At 34.2% G+C, this 24,329-nt stretch overlaps 1 protein-coding gene across 10 annotated transcripts in view; it reads left to right on the top strand.

Annotated features, from left to right (window-relative positions):
* Positions 1 to 24,329, top strand: part of LOC117331622 — a 52,855-nt gene that overhangs the window by 5,710 nt on the left and 22,816 nt on the right. For 6 of the 10 annotated variants that reach the window (XR_004533613.1, XR_004533615.1, XR_004533614.1 and 3 more), the window contains exons 3-16: positions 3,724 to 3,816; positions 4,126 to 4,167; positions 9,103 to 9,177; positions 9,369 to 9,462; positions 14,112 to 14,345; positions 14,817 to 14,975; positions 15,574 to 15,685; positions 16,364 to 16,498; positions 16,642 to 16,749; positions 17,039 to 17,145; positions 17,760 to 17,968; positions 18,136 to 18,301; positions 18,635 to 18,919; positions 23,758 to 23,959. Coding sequence is in view for 7 of the 10 variants with exons in the window: in XM_033890445.1 (XP_033746336.1) it covers positions 3,724 to 3,816; positions 4,126 to 4,167; positions 9,103 to 9,177; positions 9,369 to 9,462; positions 14,112 to 14,345; positions 14,817 to 14,975; positions 15,574 to 15,685; positions 16,364 to 16,498; positions 16,642 to 16,749; positions 17,039 to 17,145; positions 17,760 to 17,968; positions 18,136 to 18,301; positions 18,635 to 18,919; positions 23,758 to 23,959 (2,021 nt within the window). In the remaining 3 variants the exon portion in view is untranslated. The remainder of the gene's footprint in view (positions 1 to 3,723; positions 3,817 to 4,125; positions 4,168 to 9,102; positions 9,178 to 9,368; positions 9,463 to 14,111; positions 14,346 to 14,816; positions 14,976 to 15,573; positions 15,686 to 16,363; positions 16,499 to 16,641; positions 16,750 to 17,038; positions 17,146 to 17,759; positions 17,969 to 18,135; positions 18,302 to 18,634; positions 18,920 to 23,757; positions 23,960 to 24,329) is intronic. The other 4 variants (XM_033890448.1, XM_033890449.1, XM_033890446.1 and 1 more) reach the window with 4 other exon arrangements.

The following is a 24,329-nucleotide window of genomic DNA, read 5'->3' as shown; positions in this document are numbered from 1 at the left end:
TTAAAGTGGCATTTACTAAGTGTAAAATGAATCCATCTTATAGAAATAACAAAACAATAAGATCATGTACCAGGTATCCAGATAATACAATTTGACCTTCACACCTTGAAATACAATTATTTTTTCTTGTATTGAATAAGCCTGGTAAATAAGTTATTTTTGGTTACCTATTTAATTAGCAAGATGTAAATCAATTACTTCGACTGGTTGTACTAGGCGACCTCCCCTTAGGTCCTCAATATTCCATTCTACCCTGATAGGCTGAGGGTCCCCAAACATCCTATTTTTAATCTAACTGATAACACTATTCAATATGTCAATATGAAATAATTTTGTGACTAGATTTTAGAGATTTCAAAACGGCACAATGCATTGATACAGATTAAATGTTTGAATATAATGGTGGACTTGAGGTGATAGTGATCAGGTATATTCAGAGTTTAGCTGTGTGCTAATGATAGACATGGTTAATATGGGGAGGTGTTTTCATGTTAGAGAGATATGTTTAGACAGAACTGGTCATAGACACGGTCCCGTCAGTAGAACCATGCTACAACTAAGTAGGGCTCTCGGCAATAATAATACCGGTACTTAGTAGACACGTCAGTAAACAGATAAAGTTTACATTGAAATCCCAACGCAGTAGTATGTGGGAATTCAATATAATGTACACGCCTGTCATATTCAGCTTGTACAAATGAACATCTGTATTTACAACTCTGTGGCCATACATTATTGATATTTTATCAGAGAACTCTATGTATAAAAGTTAGAATGTACACAACATAGATGTATATCTATAAAGGGAATCTAACCGTAAACCTATCTAGTTTTATTGATCTATTGGTGTAGCTCTTCATTACTTCCTCCTTACTTTCAATTTATCACCTCATTTTTGTTTGTCCATTTTACTGAGCTAATAAAGCATAAACATTTCTATACAAAAGATCCCCTTTCAGTGATGAAAGTTGATTAAATTTGTAGAAAACTTGTATTTCTGGATTAGGAAAAATTAAATCTCGGGCTGGTCTATAGTCAGGAGAAAATGTCATACTTTCAAATCATCTGATTGTGTACATAAATAAGTAAAAGTTAAATTCAAACAATTTAATTTGAATTTTTTTTCTTAAAATTTCTCTTGAATTAATTGGTTCATTTATAGATGTGTGAAATGGTGCATGTATTACTCCCAAGATGAGATATAGATATCACCAGTAGTATAAATGTTTCTTTTATTGCCAAACACTGTTAGAAACAGGTGCTTCTTACTGCATACCAAACTATTGGACATTATCCAGTAACCGGTCATACTGTACAGAAATACACATTGTTAAGCTTTAGAACATTGTGTATAGGACATTGTAAGGTTCTGCAGATATTTGATCTATGTCGTATTAACACTGAACCTTTTGTTCAGTATCTTGAAGTGTATCACAAAAGCGCAAACACTTTACACACCTTTGGCATAGGAAAACAGGTAGCTGACTTCTATGACTGAGTCAACAGGGGCGTCATTGTCGGTACTGACCGACCCCGCCTTACTCTCCGGTTTTCTCTCACTCTCAGTTTTATTTTGTCTTTGACAATGAAGGTTTATGATGTTTAATCCCCCCATATGTAAATACTTGGCAGATTACAATACATGTATACCACGTAAGAAGGTCTGCCTTGACAGTAAAACAGACTTGTAATACTGTATCCATTACAAGCTATCAGATACACAACTCAGGCATGTTGGACTTCTATAGCCAGGCAATATTTGGTATAGCTTATTATATGTGGCTTTTAATTGATTCTTTATTGATCACAATGAATACAGGTATAAGGTTTCCTTAAGGAGGTATACCCCATTTTAATAAGTCTAATTAAATGCCTGACTTCGAAGAGTGATAATTGAATTCCATATTAAGTAAAAACATTGAATATCAAAATATTATATTTCTATCCTACCCTGTAACACTCTATAGCTATCAGTTGATACTTTCCTATGGCATAGGCAGAATTATTTTATTTTATGGATGAAGTTGATCATGTCCATGTTATTACACAGCAGATTGCTGGACTCACAGTTATGATTCTGCTGAAATAGGCATTTCTGTACAAAGACATGCAGGCACCTAACCACATTTTGGTATTAATCACTCATCTTCTAACTAAATGATTGATACATCTTATGAATACACAATGGTTTTTTCATCAACGTAATTTAAAGCTTATAATAATTTTGGAGATTTAACTGTACAATATGAAAGAACCAAACTTTACCGTTCAGTATTACTCTTTTGTGTTTAAATTTGGAGGATTTCTATAATTTGAAAAAATGTGAACACCACTAACATGATAATGATAGAATATTTATAATAAGTATTATATATATTTCTACTGACATTAAGTGATTTCCAGCAATTTAAACCCATGCAAATTCTATAGAAATTAAACCTCATTAAATTACAGAACTTCTGTGTCTAAATTCCTAAATGTATTTTGTAGGCTCACTACTTTTGAGAATTCTGAAAATAAGTACATGGTAAACCAAGTTTCATGTTGTACAGTATACTAATTATGTCGCCATATCTTAATCAATATATGATCATTAAGTGTTAAATATTTATTTAAGCTTGGTTATTGGTATTGGTATTATCTAATTGCTTGCTATTGATTTTATAATCATTTAATTGATATTCCAGTTCAATACATGTCAGTCTTGATAAATTTGAAATTCAAGCATAGAATCGAATATGAAGACAAGATTAAGTGACAAAAATTATTGTAAGTAAAAGAACTAGGACAAGACAACAGAAACAGCATTAGATTACCACAGAATTTACCAGTAGATTTGAGTATGTCTGTTAGGAAACCCTGAGTCAGAAATTGCAGTGAAGTTATGAAGAGTCGAAGGAAGTTAAGGTATTGCAGAGCACATTTGACCTTTAATTAGAATAAAATCATTAATTTGAAAGTATCATAATTATATCACAAAAATATTTATTTATTAAGGCCATTCGGTGTTTTAAATAGATCCTGAAATAAATTCTATTAGGTTTGGGTGATATTGCAAAAACACCATCAGTTATAAAAAGGAAATATGGAAAAGAAAAGAGATATATAGTGACATGTATTTTCTTAAGTGACATGTATTTTCCTGATATGAACTGATACATATGTAGGTTAATTGCAGGTTTAGTTTTAATGCTGCAGGTTTTTTACATTATCAGTGATAGATTTGGAAATATTCTCTGACCTACAGCTCTGATCTCCTCCTCCGCACAAATACACTATGCTCTGAATCAAATGTGTACATTTTCTATTCTGATCCTAAATTCTGACCTGATATCTGTAAATTATAAACCATGTGACAATAAAACTGTGATAACAGATTGTACTAAAGGAGAGGATGTTGTTAGCTGTGGGTCAGGGATTTGGATATGAATTGAAACCTTTCTCACTTGATGTGTATTTTTACAATTGACAATCTATAAAGTTCTATTAATCTCTTACATACCTAGCTAACAATTCATTTGTATCCACTGGAATGGTATGAAACAGGTTGATATTAGGCACTCTAGAGTACCAAATTTAACAAACTCAAACTGTCGATAATCTTCACGGTAAAAATATTGTTTGATTGAGAAAGGTTCTATTCATTTATAGTAACTTTTTTCTTCACACTATCATTAGATACCAGCTTGATTTTTATCAATTCACGCACACTCACGTTCACAGCCTCAAGGTTACAATCTGCATCAAGCTCACGGAAACACCCTGAACATGATGATTTGTTTTTCAACATTGCAGAAACACCGTCGGATCCCAGATGTAAGTTGTATTGTGTTATATACTCCAATGGATATGTGCTATATGGTACATGTGAAGTCCTATATGTGGATTGAACTAATGAATCACTTATATCCTGTGAAATGGCCATGGAATCACTGTAAATAATGATTGTGGTTTGTCCTGTGTGAACACTGTATGTTGAATGCTATACTACAAAAGGTGATTAGATGCTAATTGTTTTTCTGGGTTTGATGATAAAAATTAGATAAAATGCTAGAATTTTGGTTGTATGAAATATTTCAGAATGAAGTTATAATAACTGTACATGTTAGTTGTCTCCCTTCTTAGTATTGTCATACCTGCAAAGGTGGAGCTCTTCGGCAAAAAGAGGTAATTAAGTTATAGATTATCCAATCTTGATATTTGTTAAAAAGGTTGCACTATATTTTCTGGTACATTTTGCTCTCTTTTTTCATATATGTGGTCTAAATTTTATATTGTTATGCTTATTTGGAAAATTAAAATCATTTACAGAATTTTCATTACTTAGGAGTAAAATGCACTCCTCCTTTTATGTGACACAACCTTATCAGTCATCCAGTTAACACTTACAGCACATCAATGTTATCTCATAAATCTGAAATTTGTAAAACATTTTACCTGAAAATTGTTGCTTTAAATTTGAACACATTGCAGCCACTATTGAAAATGTTGTAGTTGTCTATTTAATACAAAAAATGTTAAAAAATTTGGCAGTTTTGGTACCAGATAACTGAGGTCAACTACACCTTTGTATTATTAAATAATAACTGACGTCAACTATTATTGATGTTGCCATTTTTGTTATATATTTTTTTTTCTTCTTTTTTTTCATTGTGGTAATAATCATTCAACTTATTACAACAATAATTCAATGTTTTATTTATTATCCATTAAATTAAAAGAATTAAGATATATAGATGTAGTGTTGGGTGTTTGCTGTCAATGATTGCTGGCAAGGTCATGTGATCATTGTAGAATGTGGGTCACGGAGGTGAAGGCTGTGGCACAGAGGTTACTGTGGGAAAAGGTGAAGGTCACTCATGACACTAATTACAAAGATTATAGTTAATTACTACTGAAATGTACCATTTTATGTTACCTGTTCAAAGTTAAGAATAAATCAAAATTCAAAGGACCTTCACAGTGAAAAATAGCAACTACAAAAGAATTGTTCTTGAGGACAATATTTAAGAATACATGTATGAATAACAAAATCAAAGGGAATATATAAAGCCTAAATATATTTAAGGATTTTTTCTGCTTTAATGATTAAGATTTTTTCAAATTGCTGAGTAACCTTGGGTATTTATGGGATTGAAAACATTACTTATGTATTAAACATCGAAACATCAACTGTTGAGATTCAAACATGACAGACACTTGGTTTAAAATATAGTGATGGTCTTGGACATTTGATTTGTTCTCAGCCTATCAGGTAATGGAGGTGAGTGAGGGGTTATACCTTGGGAGTATTGGGTTATACTTGACTTAGTGTTAGTTATACTCAGGTTAGAACTGAATACTTACTCAGACAATGTTTGTATGGTATGTAGATGGTGTAACATAGATTGGGTGTGTTGGAACTAATTGTTACACTTGTGAGGTAGACATGGATGGATTACTGAGAGCTGTAATCTCAGTACACCAGACATTGTAATGCCATACAAATTTCCTTTTGGGAACAAGTTTATTGATCACAAGAATGATTTATTCTATAACATCATGTATATACCTTGAATGATCTTTAAAAATAAAAAAATAAAGATCAAATAAATATAAATATCATAAATTACAAACTACATATCACTACACTATTATTATAAGTAAAATTATTATAGTGTATTCTTTAATAGCTTCAGTCTACATCTGTTTGTTAATAAGTCATATTATAAAATTTCCAAATACTTTTTGTGTGAGAACTTTTAATAAGATGAATTACACAAAATGATGTTCATTCTCTTAGTACATTCATATCTTTATGAAAACCTAAGATTGAAGATTTGATGCAATATTTTTTTTAACAATTGTCTCTCTTTTGTTTATGAATTCACAGCATCATTCTATCGGGTACCAGGTCAGGGTAAATGTATGTAGAGCTTTTGTTTGGAGGAAAGGGTTGAATTAACATCAATTTTGCTTTGGATCATGAATTTGGTAGTTTGATATCTTGTAATGTGGATTGTAATGCTACAGTTAGCGAATTGTTGTGATGGAAACATTAGTGGATTATATATGCTGTTATTTACAGTGGATCTGGAGGAAAGTGATGATGATGATGATGATGGTACTGACTGTGACTGTAAGGACCTATGTAGTAATATGTGGAAGAGAAACCAATTTTAGTTTTTAGTATCCACTTAGAAGTGAATTTTATCTCCATGTTTTTATTTTTTTTTTATTTACATTATGTGGACTGGTACATAAGACTTAGATCAGATGGACAGTTTTTTTCTTGTGTTAGCTTCAAGGTGGAAGATTTTTTTAATTAGTTTATTGATATTTGGTGAAAGGATTTTGGTTTTTTCTATCAGGGGAGATAATCAAGGAGGAGTTCTGCTGTAATAGCCTGTGTATCATCCAGGTGTTTGGTGTTGGTGAGGGATCTATATTAGGGATATATTATAGTACTCACATGTGTCAGGTAGACAATATGTCCTGTAAATATATAGGAATGCCTCACTGAATTCAACACAGGAAAAGATACTTCAAATGTTTGATTATTTAATTATGGTTGATCTTTAAGATAGTCTTTGAATGAGTTAATGTAGGGAAAAAAATGGTAGAATATTTTGTCATATTATTGGATGTGCTCATTGATGTTCCACCTGTAAATGACTTGAGATCTGTTTGGGGTCAGACTATCAAACAGCAGTCTTTTTCCTGATCTGACCTCAACCTTAATGTGTCAGTATTATGACAGCTAGAACAGATATATCTGGGACAACCTGACACACTGTGTAGTTCTCTCCGTGAAGTACATTATATACTCATATGTAGCGATTTTGTGTCAGTATTATACCTAACCTAGTATATATATAGTTGGTGCTTTACTTAAAATGTCAATAGGAACTGAAAATTTGAATAATGACTTGAATTGATATATAATGATGAATACAAAATTGTATATATAGCGATTATGTATTTACATGAGAGTCACAAATTTTCCTCTTAATCAGAATTTGAGATCTAAGATATATGTAAAGTAATGTAAATGGTGGATTTTGCAAGGAATTTTGATTATATACCTGGATAACTTCATTTATACACATATCTCGCTGTAATGTTATGGTGGTTTAGAAGTTTGACAGGTTAAAATGAATGATAACGATGTACACAGCCATATTTTACACTGTGTGTGTACTCTCAGATTAATCTATCTTTTTTGTCCATGTTTGTTTAGTATTTTCAAAGCAAGAAAACTGCAATTATTCTTTAAACTGTTTAAAAGATTTGTGGATTAAACACGTTTCCCAGAGGCATATCGCAGATTAGCACCATTAATGGACCACGATCATACAACGCGCCATACATTACACACTACTGAAGATTACCACTTAAAGTGCCTCTCAAATCTATCGTAAAATAAATCTATTGATTTATGACTGTTCCATTTAAAAATATTTTTTTAAATGACATGTTAATACCAAGCATATAATTGGTGGCCAGTATTTGTCATTCTATAATTGGTTTTAGTTTAAATGTACCAATGTCAACATGTAGACTTTTACATATAATAAGTGTGTTTTGATCTTTTCTCCAATTAGAGGTTAAAGTTTACAGTTGAGATAACAACCATATAAAAGCCATAATTGTAGGCCTAAGTCTGTGTTTATTGATAAATGTAGCTTTAGGAGTTAAGCTTCAGATATTTTAACATTAATAAAATTTGACAATTAGCATTGGTTAGCTTAAAGCATTCAGAAATTATTAAGTAGAGGATGGTATTCAACTTGCAGAGTTATGTTAGCGTTGAGTGATTAGCATTTAGGTATCTACTGTTAAGGTTTTTATTGTACATTTGTATTACCGTGTTGGTAGGTTTGTATTGGGGTGGATTTGAGATGGCTCTGGTGTAGGTATCTGGCAATAACTGTCACACAATATTTATGGTGTACATGTTTTGGTTAATCATATGAATTGGGAAGTTACAGTACTGAACAGTTTAACTGTCCGTTAGATTAAATGTGGAGCTTGTAAAGCGATATTAGTACTGGTTAAAGGACAGGATAGTTAAAGCAATATTAGTACTGGTTAAAGGACAGGATAGTTAAAGCGATATTAGTACTGGTTAAAGGACAGGATAGTTAAAGCAATATTAGTACTGGTTAAAGGACAGGATAGTTAAAGTGATATTAGTACTGGTTAAAGGACAGGATAGTTAAAGCGATATTAGTACTGGTTAAAGGACAGGATAGTTAAAGCAATATTCAGTTTAGCAAAGGGAGAGTAGCATTGGTTAGATCAAAGGATTAAGGATTTAGCAATAAGCTAAAACCTAGCTGTTACCTGAACCCTTATCAATATAAGAGCGAACACTTAACATTTGCCTTATTTTTGTTGAACAAAAGGGAAGGCAGGAGGAAATGAAAGAGGTAGTTGAGTAGTTATTATGTGATACAAGTGAAATATAAGATTTAGGTTAGATACAAGTTAATGTATATATATATATATATATATATATATAATAGCTATAAGTAAGATATTGTTGTATGATTGGAAACTCTCATCTGGTGGATATTCTCTGTAAGCTATTCTATATAATTCTATATTCTTCCCTACATATGATATATGATATGTTGTGTGTTCTTATTTACTGTCCTGTTAAGTTTTCCCTCATAACAGAGGGTGACAATGGTGACAGTCCTGAAAATACAATAGTCACAGATACTGAGTTAGTAAAAAAATAATGTCTGACATTTAAACTCTAGATTGCTTGACATAATTGTTTGGTGCGTGAGAGAGTTGGTGATGGGAGAACTATTGAGATATTGTGTTTTTATACATTATATACCTTACTTTTAAACATATTTTGCTGTTGAGTTAAATTACAAAGTAAGGATATGTGTAGATATTTAAAATGATGTTCCATAGTTAGGAACCTGAATAGAAAACTTTTCAATTTACAAAAGGACTTTAAAATTCATCTTCACAATAAACTCACATAATTGTACACAACTTTGCTCTAATAAGTAAATCTACATTATGTATTGAATTATGACAATGAGAGTGTTGTTTAAATAAATGTATCTAAGGAAATCTGACATGAGGGGTTGTACATTTCAGCTGCTACAGGAACAAACCAACCTGTTCCTTATGGTACCACCATTTCAGTGTCCATGGTGTCCTGTGAAACCAAAGGTAGGCATGGTCAAACCATTATGAATAAACTTTTTACACCTAGAACATGAAAATGTAATTAAATCATCATTTATCTCTCCATTTACCTGCTGATTTTAGCTTCTGATTTTATTGATATAATGCTCTGTTTTATAAAGCAATATTTTCATGATTTAATATACTGGAAATCTTTCATCTCCTTTTCTTTCAAGGTTGGATTGTAAATAAAGGACGCCAAGATGAAATAGATAAAAATACCATCCTTGAATATTGTATACAGATGTTACAGGAGAGTATGAGAGCTACGTAAGTTTGTAACCATCCCCTACGATGTTTATATTATCTTGTAACCATCCCCTACCATGTTTATATTATCTTGTAACCATCCCCTACCATGTGTATATTATCTTGTAACCATCCCCTCCCATGTTTATATAATCTTGTAACCATCCACTACCATGTTTATGTAATATTGTAACCATCCCCTACCATGTGTATATTATCTTGTAACCATCCCCTACCATGTTTATATTATCTTGTAACCATCCCCTACCATGTTTATATTATCTTGTAACCATCCCCTACCATGTTTATGTAATATTGTAACCATCCCCTACCATGTGTATATAATCTTGTAACCATCCCCTACCATGTTTATATTATCTTGTAACCATCCCCTACCATGTTTATATTATCTTGTAACCATCCCCTACCATGTTTATATTGTCTTGTAACCATCCCCTACCATGTTTAACTAATCTTGTAACCATCCCCTACCATGTTTATATTATCTTGTAACCATCCTCTACCATGTTTATATTATCTTGTAACCATCCCCTCCCATGTTTATATAATCTTGTAACCATCCCCTACTATGTTTATATTATCTTGTAACCATCCCCTACCATGTTTATATAATCTTGTAACCATCCCCTACCATGTTTATATAATCTTGTAACCATCCCCTACCATGTTTATATTATCTTGTAACCATCCCCTACCATGTTTAACTAATCTTGTAACCATCCTCTACCATGTTTATATTATCTTGTAACCATCCCCTACCATGTTTATATTATCTTGTAACCATCCCCTACCATGTTTATATTATCTTGTAACCATCCCCTACCATGTTTATATAATCTTGTAACCATCCCCTGCCATGTTTATATTATCTTATAACCATCCCCTACCATGTTTAACTAATCTTGTAACCATCCCCTACCATGTTTATATAATCTTATAACCATCCCCTACCATGTTTATGTTATCTTGTAACCATCCCCTATCATGTTTATATTATCTTGTAACCATCCCCTACCATGTTTATATAATCTTGTAACCATCCCCTGTCATGTTTATATAATCTTATAACCATCCCCTACCATGTTTATGTTATCTTGTAACCATCCCCTACCATGTTTATATTATCTTGTAACCATCCCCTCCCATGTTTATATTGTCTTGTAACCATCCCCTGTCATGTTTATATAATCTTGTAACCATCCCCTACCATGTTTATATTATCATATGTATCCATCCCCTACCATGTTTAACTAATCTTGTAACCATCCCCTACCATGTTTATATTATCTTGTAACCATCCTCTACCATGTTTATATTATCTTGTAACCATCCCCTCCCATGTTTATATAATCTTGTAACCATCCCCTACCATGTTTATATTATCTTGTAACCATCCCCTACCATGTTTATATTATCTTGTAACCATCCCCTACCATGTTTATATTATCTTGTAACCATCCCCTACCATGTTTAACTAATCTTGTAACCATCCCCTACCATGTTTATATTATCTTGTAACCATCCCCTGCCATGTTTAACTAATCTTGTAACCATCCCCTACCATGTTTATATTATCTTGTAACCATCCCCTGCCATGTTTATATTATCTTGTAACCATCCCCTACCATGTTTATACAATCATATGTAACCATCCCCTACCATGTTTAAATTATCTTGTAACCATCCTCTACCATGTTTATATTATCTTGTAACCATCCCCTACCATGTTTATATAATCATATGTAACCATCCCCTACCATGTTTATGTAATCTTGTAACCATCCCCTACCATGTTTATATTATCTTGTAACCATCCCCTACCATGTGTATATTATCTTGTAACCATCCCCTACCATGTTTATATAATCTTATAACCATCCCCTACCATGTTTATATAATCTTGTAACCATCCCCTACCATGTTTAACTAATCTTGTAACCATCCCCTACCATGTTTATATTATCTTGTAACCATCCCCTACCATGTTTATATTATCTTGTAACCATCCCCTACCATGTTTATATTATCTTGTAACCATCGTCTACCATGTTTATATAATCTTGTAACCATCCCCTACCATGTGTATATTATCTTGTAACCATCCCCTCCCATGTTTATATTATCTTGTAACCATCCCCTACCATGTTTATATTATCTTGTAACCATCCCCTACCATGTTTAACTAATCTTGTAACCATCCCCTACCATGTGTATATTATCTTGTAACCATCCCCTGTCATGTTTATATTATCTTGTAACCATCCCCTACCATGTTTATATAATCTTGTAACCATCCCCTACCATGTTTATATAATCTTGTAACCATCCCCTACCATGTTTATATTATCTTGTAACCATCCCCTACCATGTTTATATTATCTTGTAACCATCCCCTACCATGTTTAACTAATCTTGTAACCATCCCCTACCATGTTTATATTATCTTGTAACCATCCCCTACCATGTTTATATAATCTTGTAACCATCCACTACCATGTTTATATAATCTTGTAACCATCCTCTACCATGTTTATATTATCTTGTAACCATCCCCTCCCATGTTTATATTATCTTGTAACCATCCCCTACCATGTTTATATTATCTTGTAATCATCCCCTACCATGTTTATATTATCTTGTAACCATCCCCTACCATGTTTATATTATCTTGTAACCATCCCCTACCATGTTTATATTATCTTGTAACCATCGTCTACCATGTTTATATAATCTTGTAACCATCCCCTACCATGTTTATATTATCTTGTAACCATCCCCTACCATGTTTATATAATCTTGTAACCATCCCCTACCATGTTTATATAATCTTGTAACCATCCCCTACCATGTTTATATTATCTTGTAACCATCCCCTACCATGTTTATATAATCATGTAACCATCCCCTACCATGTTTATATTATCTTGTAACCATCCCCTACCATGTTTAACTAATCTTGTAACCATCCCCTACTATGTTTATATTATCTTGTAATCATCCCCTACCATGTTTATATAATCTTGTAACCATCCCCTACCATGTTTATATTATCTTGTAAGCATCCCTACCATGTTTATATAATCTTGTAACCATCCCCTACCATGTTTATATTGTCTTGTAACCATCCCCTACCATGTTTATCTAATCTTGTAACCATCCCCTACCATGTTTATATAATCTTGTAACCATCCCCTACCATGTTTATATAATCTTGTAACCATCCCCTACCATGTTTATATAATCTTGTAACCATCCCCTACCATGTTTATATTATCTTGTAACCATCCCCTACCATGTTTATATTATCTTGTAACCATCCCCTACCATGTTTATATAATCTTGTAACCATCCCCTACCATGTTTATATAATCTTGTAACCATCCCCTACCATGTTTATATAATCTTGTAACCATCCCCTACCATGTTTATATTATCTTGTAACCATCCCCTACCATGTTTATATTATCTTGTAACCACCCCCTACCATGTTTATATTATCTTGTAACCATCCCCTACCATGTTTATATAATCTTGTAACCATCCCCTACCATGTTTATATAATCTTGTAACCATCCCCTACCATGTTTATATTATCTTGTAACCATCCCCTACCATGTTTATATTATCTTGTAACCACCCCCTACCATGTTTATATTATCTTGTAACCATCCCCTACCATGTTTATATTATCTTGTAACCATCCCCTACCATGTTTATATTATCTTGTAACCATCCCCTACCATGTGTATATTATCTTATAACCATCCCCTACCATGTTTATATTATCTTGTAACCATCCCCTACCATGTTTATATAATCTTGTAACCATCCCCTACCATGTTTATATTATCTTGTAACCACCCCCTACCATGTTTATATTATCTTGTAACCATCCCCTACCATGTGTATATAATCTTGTAACCACCCCCTACCATGTTTATATTATCTTGTAACCATCCCCTACCATGTTTATATTATCTTGTAACCATCCCCTACCATGTTTATATAATCTTGTAACCATATATAATCTTGTAACCATCCCCTACCATGTTTATATTATCTTGTAACCATCCCCTACCATGTTTATATTATCTTGTAACCATCCCCTACCATGTTTATATTATCTTGTAACCATCCCCTACCATGTTTATATAATCTTGTAACCATCCCCTACCATGTTTAACTAATCTTGTAACCATCCCCTACCATGTTTAACTAATCTTGTAACCATCCCCTACCATGTTTATATTATCTTGTAACCATCCCCTACCATGTTTATATAATCTTGTAACCATCCCCTACCATGTTTAACTAATCTTGTAACCATCCCCTACCATGTTTAACTAATCTTGTAACCATCCCCTACCATGTTTATATTATCTTGTAACCATCTCCTTATAAAGCAAAAGATCAAATTCAATTTCTATTAAAAATATATGTCTGTAGCATTTTGCTGTTTTGGCCTGGAATAATTAAGGCAAATTGCACTACAATAAAAACAAAAGAGATACCTGTATTTTCATCATCTTGCAGTCATGATAACTTAATTTTAGTATTATTTCCACACTAAATCATTTACTTTATAACTAAGTTTTAATGACATGTAAAATGTAAAGTGTGGCTTCTTATCCTACTGTTATATTCTACAGAAAGGATCATCGTATGAGGGATATAGAGAATGGCTACGATAGAGAGGTCCAGGTACGATACTACGGGGATGCTAAGAAGGAGGCTATGTTAAAGTATAGGAGGTCACCACTGAAGACAACAGTAAAACCCATCTACAAGGGAGGTAAACCACGGATACCCCCGGTATTCGACGAGCGACATGAAGGAAAAGACTTGTTGCAGGCAACACATCAGGATGGATCTAGTGTTGTGTAGTATCCTTTGTGTACAGTACCATACCTACAAATTGAATACAAGTATTTTCCCTGATTTCATTCATTAAATGAATATGTAAGAAACTCTTCTTTAAATCCAACAGTTTGCCAGATAAAAAAAAAAATATATATATATATAATTGCTTGGAATTGGTTTTATTTTAGAAAATGAATAATTATCTATCCAGAAAAATAACCAATGCCAATTAAGTATTGAGCCGACCCTTATCTACTGGTAATAGACATTATTGTAATTTACTAAAAATGCTCACAGCCCACCTGCAATATTTAGTCATTATCCTTATATATTCAAAGTTGTATGCTGGCTCCCTGGGATTATTACAGAATAGGTTCAATGGTATTTAACTTTTACAAGTAGAATTCAAGGTTAAAAATATATACAAAGAGATGTAGGTAATTTGTTAGGTAAATCATTGTGTGCCTGTTGATAAAAGACCTTAACTTGGGAAGCTATCCGTCTGGCTATAAGGCTGTAGTTTACACAGCTGCTGGGTTTGGACGACCAGGACACTATCTTTTGGCCTATGATGATGGACCTGAGTCTAAAATGCTGGCATGTTTTACTCCAAGTGGCAAAGGTGTCTGCTATGGGGCAAATGGAGTCATTCGGTAAGATGGACTTATAAACAGGCTGAAATATTTCCCTTACACCATAAATAGGGATAGTTTGCTGTCAGGACATTTTTTACATTTTTTACATTTTTTTTCGGTCAATTTAGTTTTATTTTGGTGTGTCTAAATTTGGTGTTTCAATCAACCCTGTCTCAAATTTTAACATATTTCAATGTTCTTGTAACACTAACTTCTGCCATTTGAGGCAGAGTATTTTTACCTGGGCACTGTTGATGTCATGGCAGTTTACTTTCCTGTAGACTGAAACTATTTCTTATAACATTTTTTTTTTCAGTTTACTTAATATTTCTACTTGACTGTTATCCAAAAACATTTTACATAATTCGATTGCTTATATGCAAATACTGAAACATTTTTTTAAATGAGAAACTTAATGATTTATTAAAAAAAAATGTGTATCTATGTTCTCCAGGTTCTAATAGTTAACATTGAAATGTAACAATAAGTACAGTAAATAAGTGTACCAAGTACCTGGAGATGTACCCCCCAAAATACTCCACATATGTCAAAGGGAAATACCTGTTATATACATGGTCTCTAAACCACTGTTTACCAAGGTGTGGCTGTGTTACAGAGTGCTGGTGACAGAGAAGGGTGGCCATGAGGCTTTGGACGATGGATCTGTAATCAGAAAGTGGAAGTGGCCGACTACTGCGATGAAAACATTCGCTCCAGTCACATTCCAGGTACGAGATTGCATTCAGTGGGTTCAACCAGATGAAAATATAGATATTGAAAATATTTGGAAGAAAAATAAAGGCATAACATGTGGTTTAGTGATTCCAAATAGTCTAAAGATATATATATATAACTTCAGTTGTATGAAATTAAAAAAAAAAGATTCTAATTTATTACAAAGCTGTTTATAGTGGTATTATGTAATGATCAAGGCTATTAGAAATACTATTATGTAGTTATGTCCCTTGGTGCATATACAGAAAATAGTTCTTGTCTTGAAGTGTATAAGTGATTCAGAAAAAAAAAATTTGGTGATTACCTGCTTCACCATTTAATTTTGGCTTCTGGCTCCAGCTAAATGAAAATACATCTGCATGAAGTTAACTTAGTAACATAGATAATGAAATAGCTTGTCTTCCATTGAAAAACATTCCTGAAGTTAAGAAAAAGGCTTATAGGATTTTAATGTTCCTGAAATTTGACAGCAAGAGTTTTTCTATAGAATATTTTGGCAATTCCTTTAGTAACTTACACAGGGAGACATTTATTTGTGAGTAACAGAAGTTACAAAACTTCTCCGTAGCTTATTTTCAAAACTATACCTGATCTGTAAAGAGACATGGCTTTTATAGTGTTTATAACATACAGTGGAGCTGTTGATTATTGATTTACCCTTTTTTTCCCAGATGAACGGTTCCCTGTTGTTTAGGTGTTCTGGTCAACAAGTGATGTCCCTGATATTTAATTGCAATAAGGAGGTAGCACGATTTTCTCTCACTGCTACGCCAGGGGCTGTAGAGTCCAGACCCGGTGACGAAAATGTAAGTTAGATTCTTATTTAACCATTTTGTAAAATGAAACTTCAACATTATTAATTAAGATAATGAGTTTGAAAATTTTCGAGGCAGATTTTTATACAAGATATTATATCTTTATAGATTATAATTGTCTTGCTTTATCTTAGGAACAACTGTTGACAGCATCGTTTCCCTTTTCATCTCGAGCTGCTAAAGATTTAATGAGATTGTTTGCACCAAAACCCAGCAAGAAAAGTAAAAATCAAAAGAAAAAGGTAAGATAGAAATATTATTGCAATGGTAGTTTATTTGATTGAGATTTAATCTTCATGGATTAGAATTCTACATCAACATCTTTGCCTAATTTACTAGATAATTTGTGTTTTTGTCTTCTATGTGATAAATGAAATAGAAAAAATTATGTAGTCTAAACATTTATAATTCCATGTTAAATTAGTGGAGATACCTGGAGTCTATATAATGAGGTCTTCTTTATATGTACAGTTTACATGTAAGTAATTAACGATAAGACTTGTTATTTAGGTTACGTTTTGTATTTTCTAGCACCATGGTCGCAGTCATCATCCAGAGATCCAGAAACTGCTTGAATTTTCATTCCAATATGATGCTGAAAATGACAAGGACCTGGCCAAATTACAAAGGAAAGCTAAGTAAGTGAGAGACACATTAAAATTGTACAATACCATACAGAGTATGTTCTAATGATCTTCAGACAATGCTTACATGGATTTACCTGAAAATGTTGAATACTAGGGGGTTTGGTGGAGGTGTGGACGTTATTTACCTGTAAGTGTTGTAATATAAGGGGTTTGGTGGGGAAGTGGACGTTATTTACCTGTAAGTGTTGTATTATAAGGGGTTTGGTGGAGGTGTGGATGTTATTTACCTGTAAGTGTTGTATTATAAGGGGTTTGGTGGGGAAGTGGACGTTATTTACCTGTAAGTGTTGTATTATAAGGGGTTTGGTGGAGGTGTGGACGTTATTTACCTGTAAGTGTTGTATTATAAGGGGTTTGGTGGAGGTGTGGACGTTATTTACCTGTAAGTGTTGTATTATAAGGGGTTTGGTGGGGAAGTGGACGTTATTTACCTGTAGGTGTTGTATTATAAGGGGTTTGGTGGAGGTGTGGACGTTATTTACCTGTAAGTGTTGTATTATAAGGGGTTTGGTGGAGGTGTGGACGTTATTTACCTGTAAGTGTTGTATTATAAGGGGTTTGGTGGAGGTGTGGACGTTATTTACCTGTAAGTGTTGTATTATAAGGGGTTTGGTGGAGGAGTGGATGGAACACTATCGTCTGGCGGTTGGTCTGACCTCTCCCTACCTCAGCTCCATGAGTGAATACCCTGAGTACACTACAAGAAAGAGGACTATCAAGTCGGCACAGCTGTCAGATATCGGGCAGCTGAGTCGCCGCTCGGATATAGAACTGGTCAGTCCAAACCACAACCGGGTTCCATCGGCACCACTAGGTTAGTAGCTTATTGTTATAGTTTATGTTAGAGGTCTCTTCCATATTCTTTTATAGATTCAAAATAGAATTTCTAAAATAAAATGTTCCAGCATAAAGAACTTAAAAGATATGTATTAATAAGGACTGAAATTGGTTTATGATAGAGATTTTTATGTTTTCATACAGTGAAAGCAAGAAGTAGGTCAGCCAAGAGTCTAGATGAGGAATTTGAGGTGATGGAGTCTCGGAAGAAGAGTGCAGCACCTTCCAATGTCAAGTTTGAGGATGATGCTACAGATGCTGGGGGCGATGTTTCCCCAACAGCTATTGCTATGTTTGAAAGATTAGCACAGTACGTAGAGTAAAATTATATATGTTACACACATCATCCTCCCCCTCTACCAAATTGGTTTTTAGCTCACCGGGTTTAAGTCCCGGGGAGCTATTGCTAAACTTGGGCATCAGTGTCAGCGTCTCTAGAACAATTGATATATGAGGGCACTACTGGCATATGAATGGTTTTGTAGGGATAACCACCAGAAACATTGTATTTTACTGTAGATAAAATTGAGCACTACATGAAGGTTAGGCTGAGTGAGTATACAGAGCTTTATATCAATGTTTTACTGTAATGATCGATGTATGGTATCAGGATTTTTACTGTTGTGTTATTTTATTATTTCAGTTCTGCAGGTAAACATTCATCGAGAGGTACAAGGACCCCTATATCCAGTGCACCCCTGTCCCGCCAATACACAATTGCAACTACTAATCCAAATGCTGAGTTGATGTCACTAATGAAGAGCCCATGTCCTGTGGCTATTCGACAGGCCATGTTAGGGCTGGAGAGACCTATATGTCGCTGTAGTCGTCACGTTGTACCACAGATCATGGACTTGGAGTACGACACATTTATCCAGACAGAGGTGCCAGACGGTCAGATTGTAGTCATTGAAGTAATCTCCTCAATGTAAGTCTTCTTCTTTTAAGTGTTAGTCGGTAATGACCTGTATGATAGTTTGTGTTAGTCTGTAATGACCTGTATGATAGTTTGTGTTAGTCTGTAATGACCTGTATGATAGTTTGTGTTAGTCTGTAATGACCTGTATGATAGTTTGTGTTAGTCTGTAATGACCTGTATGATAGTTTGTGTTAGTCTGTAATGACCTGTATGATAGTTTGTGTTAGTCTGTAATGACCTGTATGATAGTTTGTGTAAGTCTGTAATGACCTGTATGATAGTTTGTGTTAGTCTGTAATGACCTGTATGATAGTTTGTGTTAGTGTGTAATTACCTGTTAGTCTGTAATGACCTGTATGATAGTTTGTGTTGGTCTGTAATGACCTATATGATATATATTTTGTGTCAGTCTGTAATGACCTGTATGATAGTTTGTGTAAGTCTGTAATGACCTGTATGATAGTTTGTTAGTCTGTAATGACCTGTATGATGGTTTGTGTTAGTCTGTAATGACCTGTATGATAGTTTGTGTTAGTCTGTAATGACCTGTATGATAGTTTGTGTTAGTCTGTAATGACCTGTATGATAGTTTGTGTCAGTCTGTAATGACCTGTATGATGGTTTGTGTTAGTCTGTAATGACCTGTATGATAGTATGTGTTAGTCTGTAATGACCTGTATGATAGTTTGTGTTAGTCTGTAATGACCTGTATGATGGTTTGTGTTAGTCTGTAATGACCTGTATGATAGTTTGTGTAAGTCTGTAATTACCTGTATGATAGTTTGTGTCAGTCTGTAATGACCTGTATGATGGTTTGTGTTAGTCTGTAATGACCTGTATGATAGTTTGTGTCAGTCTGTAATGACCTGTATGATGGTTTGTGTTAGTCTGTAATGACCTGTATGATAGTTTGTGTCAGTCTGTAATGACCTGTATGATGGTTTGTGTTAGTCTGTAATGACCTGTATGATAGTTTGTGTCAGTCTGTAATGACCTGTATGATGGTTTGTGTTAGTCTGTAATGACCTGTATGATAGTTTGTGTTAGTCTGTAATTACCTGTATGATAGTTTGTGTTAGCCTGTAAAGACCTGTATGATAGTTTGTGTTAGTCTGTAATGACCTGTATGATAGTTTGTGTTAGTCTGTATTGACCTGTATGATAGTTTGTGTTAGCCTGTAATGACCTGTATGATAGTTTGTGTTAGTCTGTAATGACCTGTATGATAGTTTGTGTAAGTCTGTAATGACCTGTATGATAGTTTGTGTTGGTCTGTAATGACCTGTATGATAGTTTGTGTTAGCCTGTAATGACCTGTATGATAGTTTGTGTTGGTCTGTAATGACCTGTATGATAGTTTGTGTCAGTCTGTAATGACCTGTATGATAGTTTGTGTTAGTCTGTAATGACCTGTATGATAGTTTGTGTTAGTCTGTAATGACCTGTATGATAGTTTGTGTTAGTCTGTAATGACCTGTATGATAGTTTGTGTTAGTCTGTAATGACCTGTATGATAGTTTGTGTTAGTCTGTAATGACCTGTATGATAGTTTGTGTTAGTCTGTAATGACCTGTTTGATGGTTTGTGTTAGTCTGTAATGACCTGTATGATAGTTTGTGTTAGTCTGTAATGACCTGTATGATAGTTTGTGTTAGTCTGTAATGACCTATATGATAGTTTGTGTTAGTCTGTAATGACCTGTATGATAGTTTGTGTTAGTCTGTAATGACCTGTATGATAGTTTGTGTTAGTCTGTAATGACCTGTATGATAGTTTGTGTTAGTCTGTAATGACCTGTGTGATAGTTTGTGTTAGTCTGTAAAGACCCGTTAGATAGTTTGTGTTAGTCTGTAATGACCTGTATGATAGTTTGTGTTAGTCTGTAATGACCTGTATGATAGTTTGTGTAAGTCGGTAATGACCTGTTAGATAGTTTGTGTTAGTCTGTAATGACCTGTATGATAGTTTGTGTTAGTCTGTAATGACCTGTATGATAGTTTGTGTTAGTCTGTAATGACCTGTATGATAGTTTGTGTTAGTCTGTAATGACCTGTATGATAGTTTGTGTAAGTCTGTAATGACCTGTATGATAGTTTGTGTTAGTCTATAATGACCTGTATGATAGTTTGTGTTAGTCTGTTATGACCTGTATGATAGTTTGTGTAAGTCTGTAATGACCTGTATCATAGTTTGTGTCAGTCTGTAATGACCTGTATGATAGTTTGTGTTAGTCTGTAATGACCTGTATGATAGTTTGTGTTAGTCTGTAATGACCTGTATGATGGTTTGTGTTAGTCTGTAATGACCTGTATGATAGTTTGTGTAAGTCTGTAATGACCTGTATGATAGTTTGTGTTAGTCTGTAATGACCTGTATGATAGTTTGTGTCAGTCTGTAATGACCTGTATGATAGTATGTGTTAGTCTGTAATGACCTGTATGATAGTTTGTGTCAGTCTGTAATGACCTGTATGATAGTTTGTGTAAGTCTGTAATGACCTGTATGATAGTTTGTGTTGGCCTGTATTGACCTGTTTGATAGTTTGTTAGTCTGTTATGACCTGTATGATAGTTTGTGTAAGTCTGTAATGACCTGTATGATAGTTTGTGTCAGTCTGTAATGACCTGTTTGATAGTTTGTGTTAGTCTGTAATGACCTGTATGATAGTTTGTTAGTCTGTTATGACCTGTATGATAGTTTGTTAGTCTGTAATGACCTGTATGATAGTTTGTTAGTCTGTTATGACCTGTATGATAGTTTGTTAGTCTGTAATGACCTGTATGATAGTTTGTTAGTCTGTAATGACCTGTATGATAGTTTGTTAGTCTGTTATGACCTGTATGATAGTTTGTGTTAGTCTGTAATGACCTGTATGATAGTTTGTGTTAGTCTGTAATGACCTGTATGATAGTTTGTGTCAGTCTGTAATGACCTGTATGATAGTTTGTGTTAGTCTGTAATGACCTGTATGATAGTTTGTGTCAGTCTGTAATGACCTGTATGATAGTTTGTTAGTCTGTAATGACCTGTATGATAGTTTGTGTCAGTCTGTAATGACCTGTATGATAGTTTGTGTTAGTCTGTAATGACCTGTATGATAGTTTGTGTTAGTCTGTAATGACCTGTTTGATAGTTTGTGTCAGTCTGTAATGACCTGTATGATAGTTTGTGTTAGTCTGTAATGACCTGTATGATAGTTTGTGTTAGTCTGTAATGACCTGTTTGATAGTTTGTTAGTCTGTAATGACCTGTATGATAGTTTATGTTAGTCTGTAATGACCTGTATGATAGTTTGTGTTAGTCTGTAATGACCTGTATGATAGTTTGTGTTGGCCTGTAATGACCTGTATGATAGTTTGTGTTAGTCTGTAATGACCTGTATGATAGTTTGTGTTAGTCTGTAATGACCTGTATGATAGTTTGTGTTAGTCTGTAATGACCTGTATGATAGTTTGTGTTAGTCTGTAATGACCTGTTTGATAGTTTGTGTTAGTCTGTAATGACCTGTATGATAGTTTGTGTTAGTCTGTAATGACCTGTATGATAGTTTGTGTAAGTCTGTAATGACCTGTATGATAGTTTGTGTTAGTCTATAATGACCTGTATGATAGTTTGTGTAAGTCTGTAATGACCTGTATGATAGTTTGTGTTAGTCTGTAATGACCTGTATGATAGTTTGTGTCAGTCTGTAATGACCTGTATGATAGTATGTGTTAGTCTGTAATGACCTGTATGATAGTTTGTGTCAGTCTGTAATGACCTGTATGATAGTTTGTGTAAGTCTGTTATGACCTGTATGATAGTTTGTGTTAGTCTGTAATGACCTGTATGATAGTTTGTTAGTCTGTTATGACCTGTATGATAGTTTGTGTAAGTCTGTAATGACCTGTATCATAGTTTGTGTCAGTCTGTAATGACCTGTTTGATAGTTTGTGTAAGTCTGTAATGACCTGTATGATAGTTTGTGTTAGTCTGTAATGACCTGTTTGATAGTTTGTGTTAGTCTGTAATGACCTGTATGATAGTTTGTGTTGGTCTGTAATGACCTGTATGATAGTTTGTGTCAGTCTGTAATGACCTGTATGATAGTATGTGTTAGTCTGTAATGACCTGTATGATAGTTTGTGTCAGTCTGTAATGACCTGTATGATAGTTTGTGTAAGTCTGTTATGACCTGTATGATAGTTTGTGTTAGTCTGTAATGACCTGTATGATAGTTTGTTAGTCTGTTATGACCTGTATGATAGTTTGTGTAAGTCTGTAATGACCTGTATCATAGTTTGTGTCAGTCTGTAATGACCTGTTTGATAGTTTGTGTAAGTCTGTAATGACCTGTATGATAGTTTGTGTTAGTCTGTAATGACCTGTTTGATAGTTTGTGTTAGTCTGTAATGACCTGTATGATAGTTTGTGTTGGTCTGTAATGACCTGTATGATAGTTTGTGTTAGTCTGTAATGACCTGTATGATAGTTTGTGTTGGTCTGTAATGACCTGTATGATAGTTTGTGTCAGTCTGTAATGACCTGTTTGATAGCTGCAAGAAAAAATTTAAAAGGTAAAATGAGATATTCTTAATGTTCAAGAATAGCTCATCAAAATATTGATAGAAACTTATCAAGTTGATTACTGATCATATGACTGCTTCTTAATTTCTTTCTCCCTTTATCCAAAGGGCAGAAGATGGATAAAATTTGTTCGGCAATAAGTGTATCAGCTCAAAGCATACTTGTTTTTGTGTCACCTGAAATTGACTTATTTCCTTAAAGAATGTCTTCACATTGCCTTTAATTTTGTATTGATCATTGATACTGAATTAGCACATTCTACATATATACCTCTAACACAGATTTCCATACTCCACTGCGGGAGAGAAAATGGTGGAGGAGATCTACACGAGTTGTAATAGGAACCGTACCAAGCCATGTGTTCAATGTAGGGGAGACTTGTTCAGGCTTCTGCAGTACGACATCACAACTGCTGCTGAGGGATCTGACCACACCCAGCCCCTCCTCCTCACCCGGCACAATGTAGTCCCCGGCATGTTTCTGGTAAGTTACACCTATCCCTCCTCCTCTCCTAACATAATGTAGTCCCCGGCATGTTTCTGGTAAGTTACACCCAGCCCCTCCTCCTCACCCGACACAATGTAGTCCCCGGCATGTTTCTGGTAAGTTACACCTATCCCTCCTCCTCACCCGACATAATGTAGTCCCCGGCATGTTTCTGGTAAGTTACACCCACCCCTCCTCACCCGACACAATGTAGTCCCCGGCATGTTTCTGGTAAGTTACACCTATCCCTCCTCCTCACCCGACATAATGTAGTCCCCGGCATGTTTCTGGTAAGTTACACCCACCCCTCCTCCTCTACTAACATAAAGTAGTCCCCGGCATGTTTCTGGTAAGTTACACCTATCCC

This window comes from Pecten maximus, chromosome 7, assembly GCF_902652985.1.
Source record: "Pecten maximus chromosome 7, xPecMax1.1, whole genome shotgun sequence".
Classification (NCBI taxonomy): Eukaryota; Metazoa; Mollusca; class Bivalvia; order Pectinida; family Pectinidae; genus Pecten; species Pecten maximus.
Note: the sequence above shows the minus strand (reverse complement) of the source record. Positions and strands in the feature narration are given on the sequence as shown.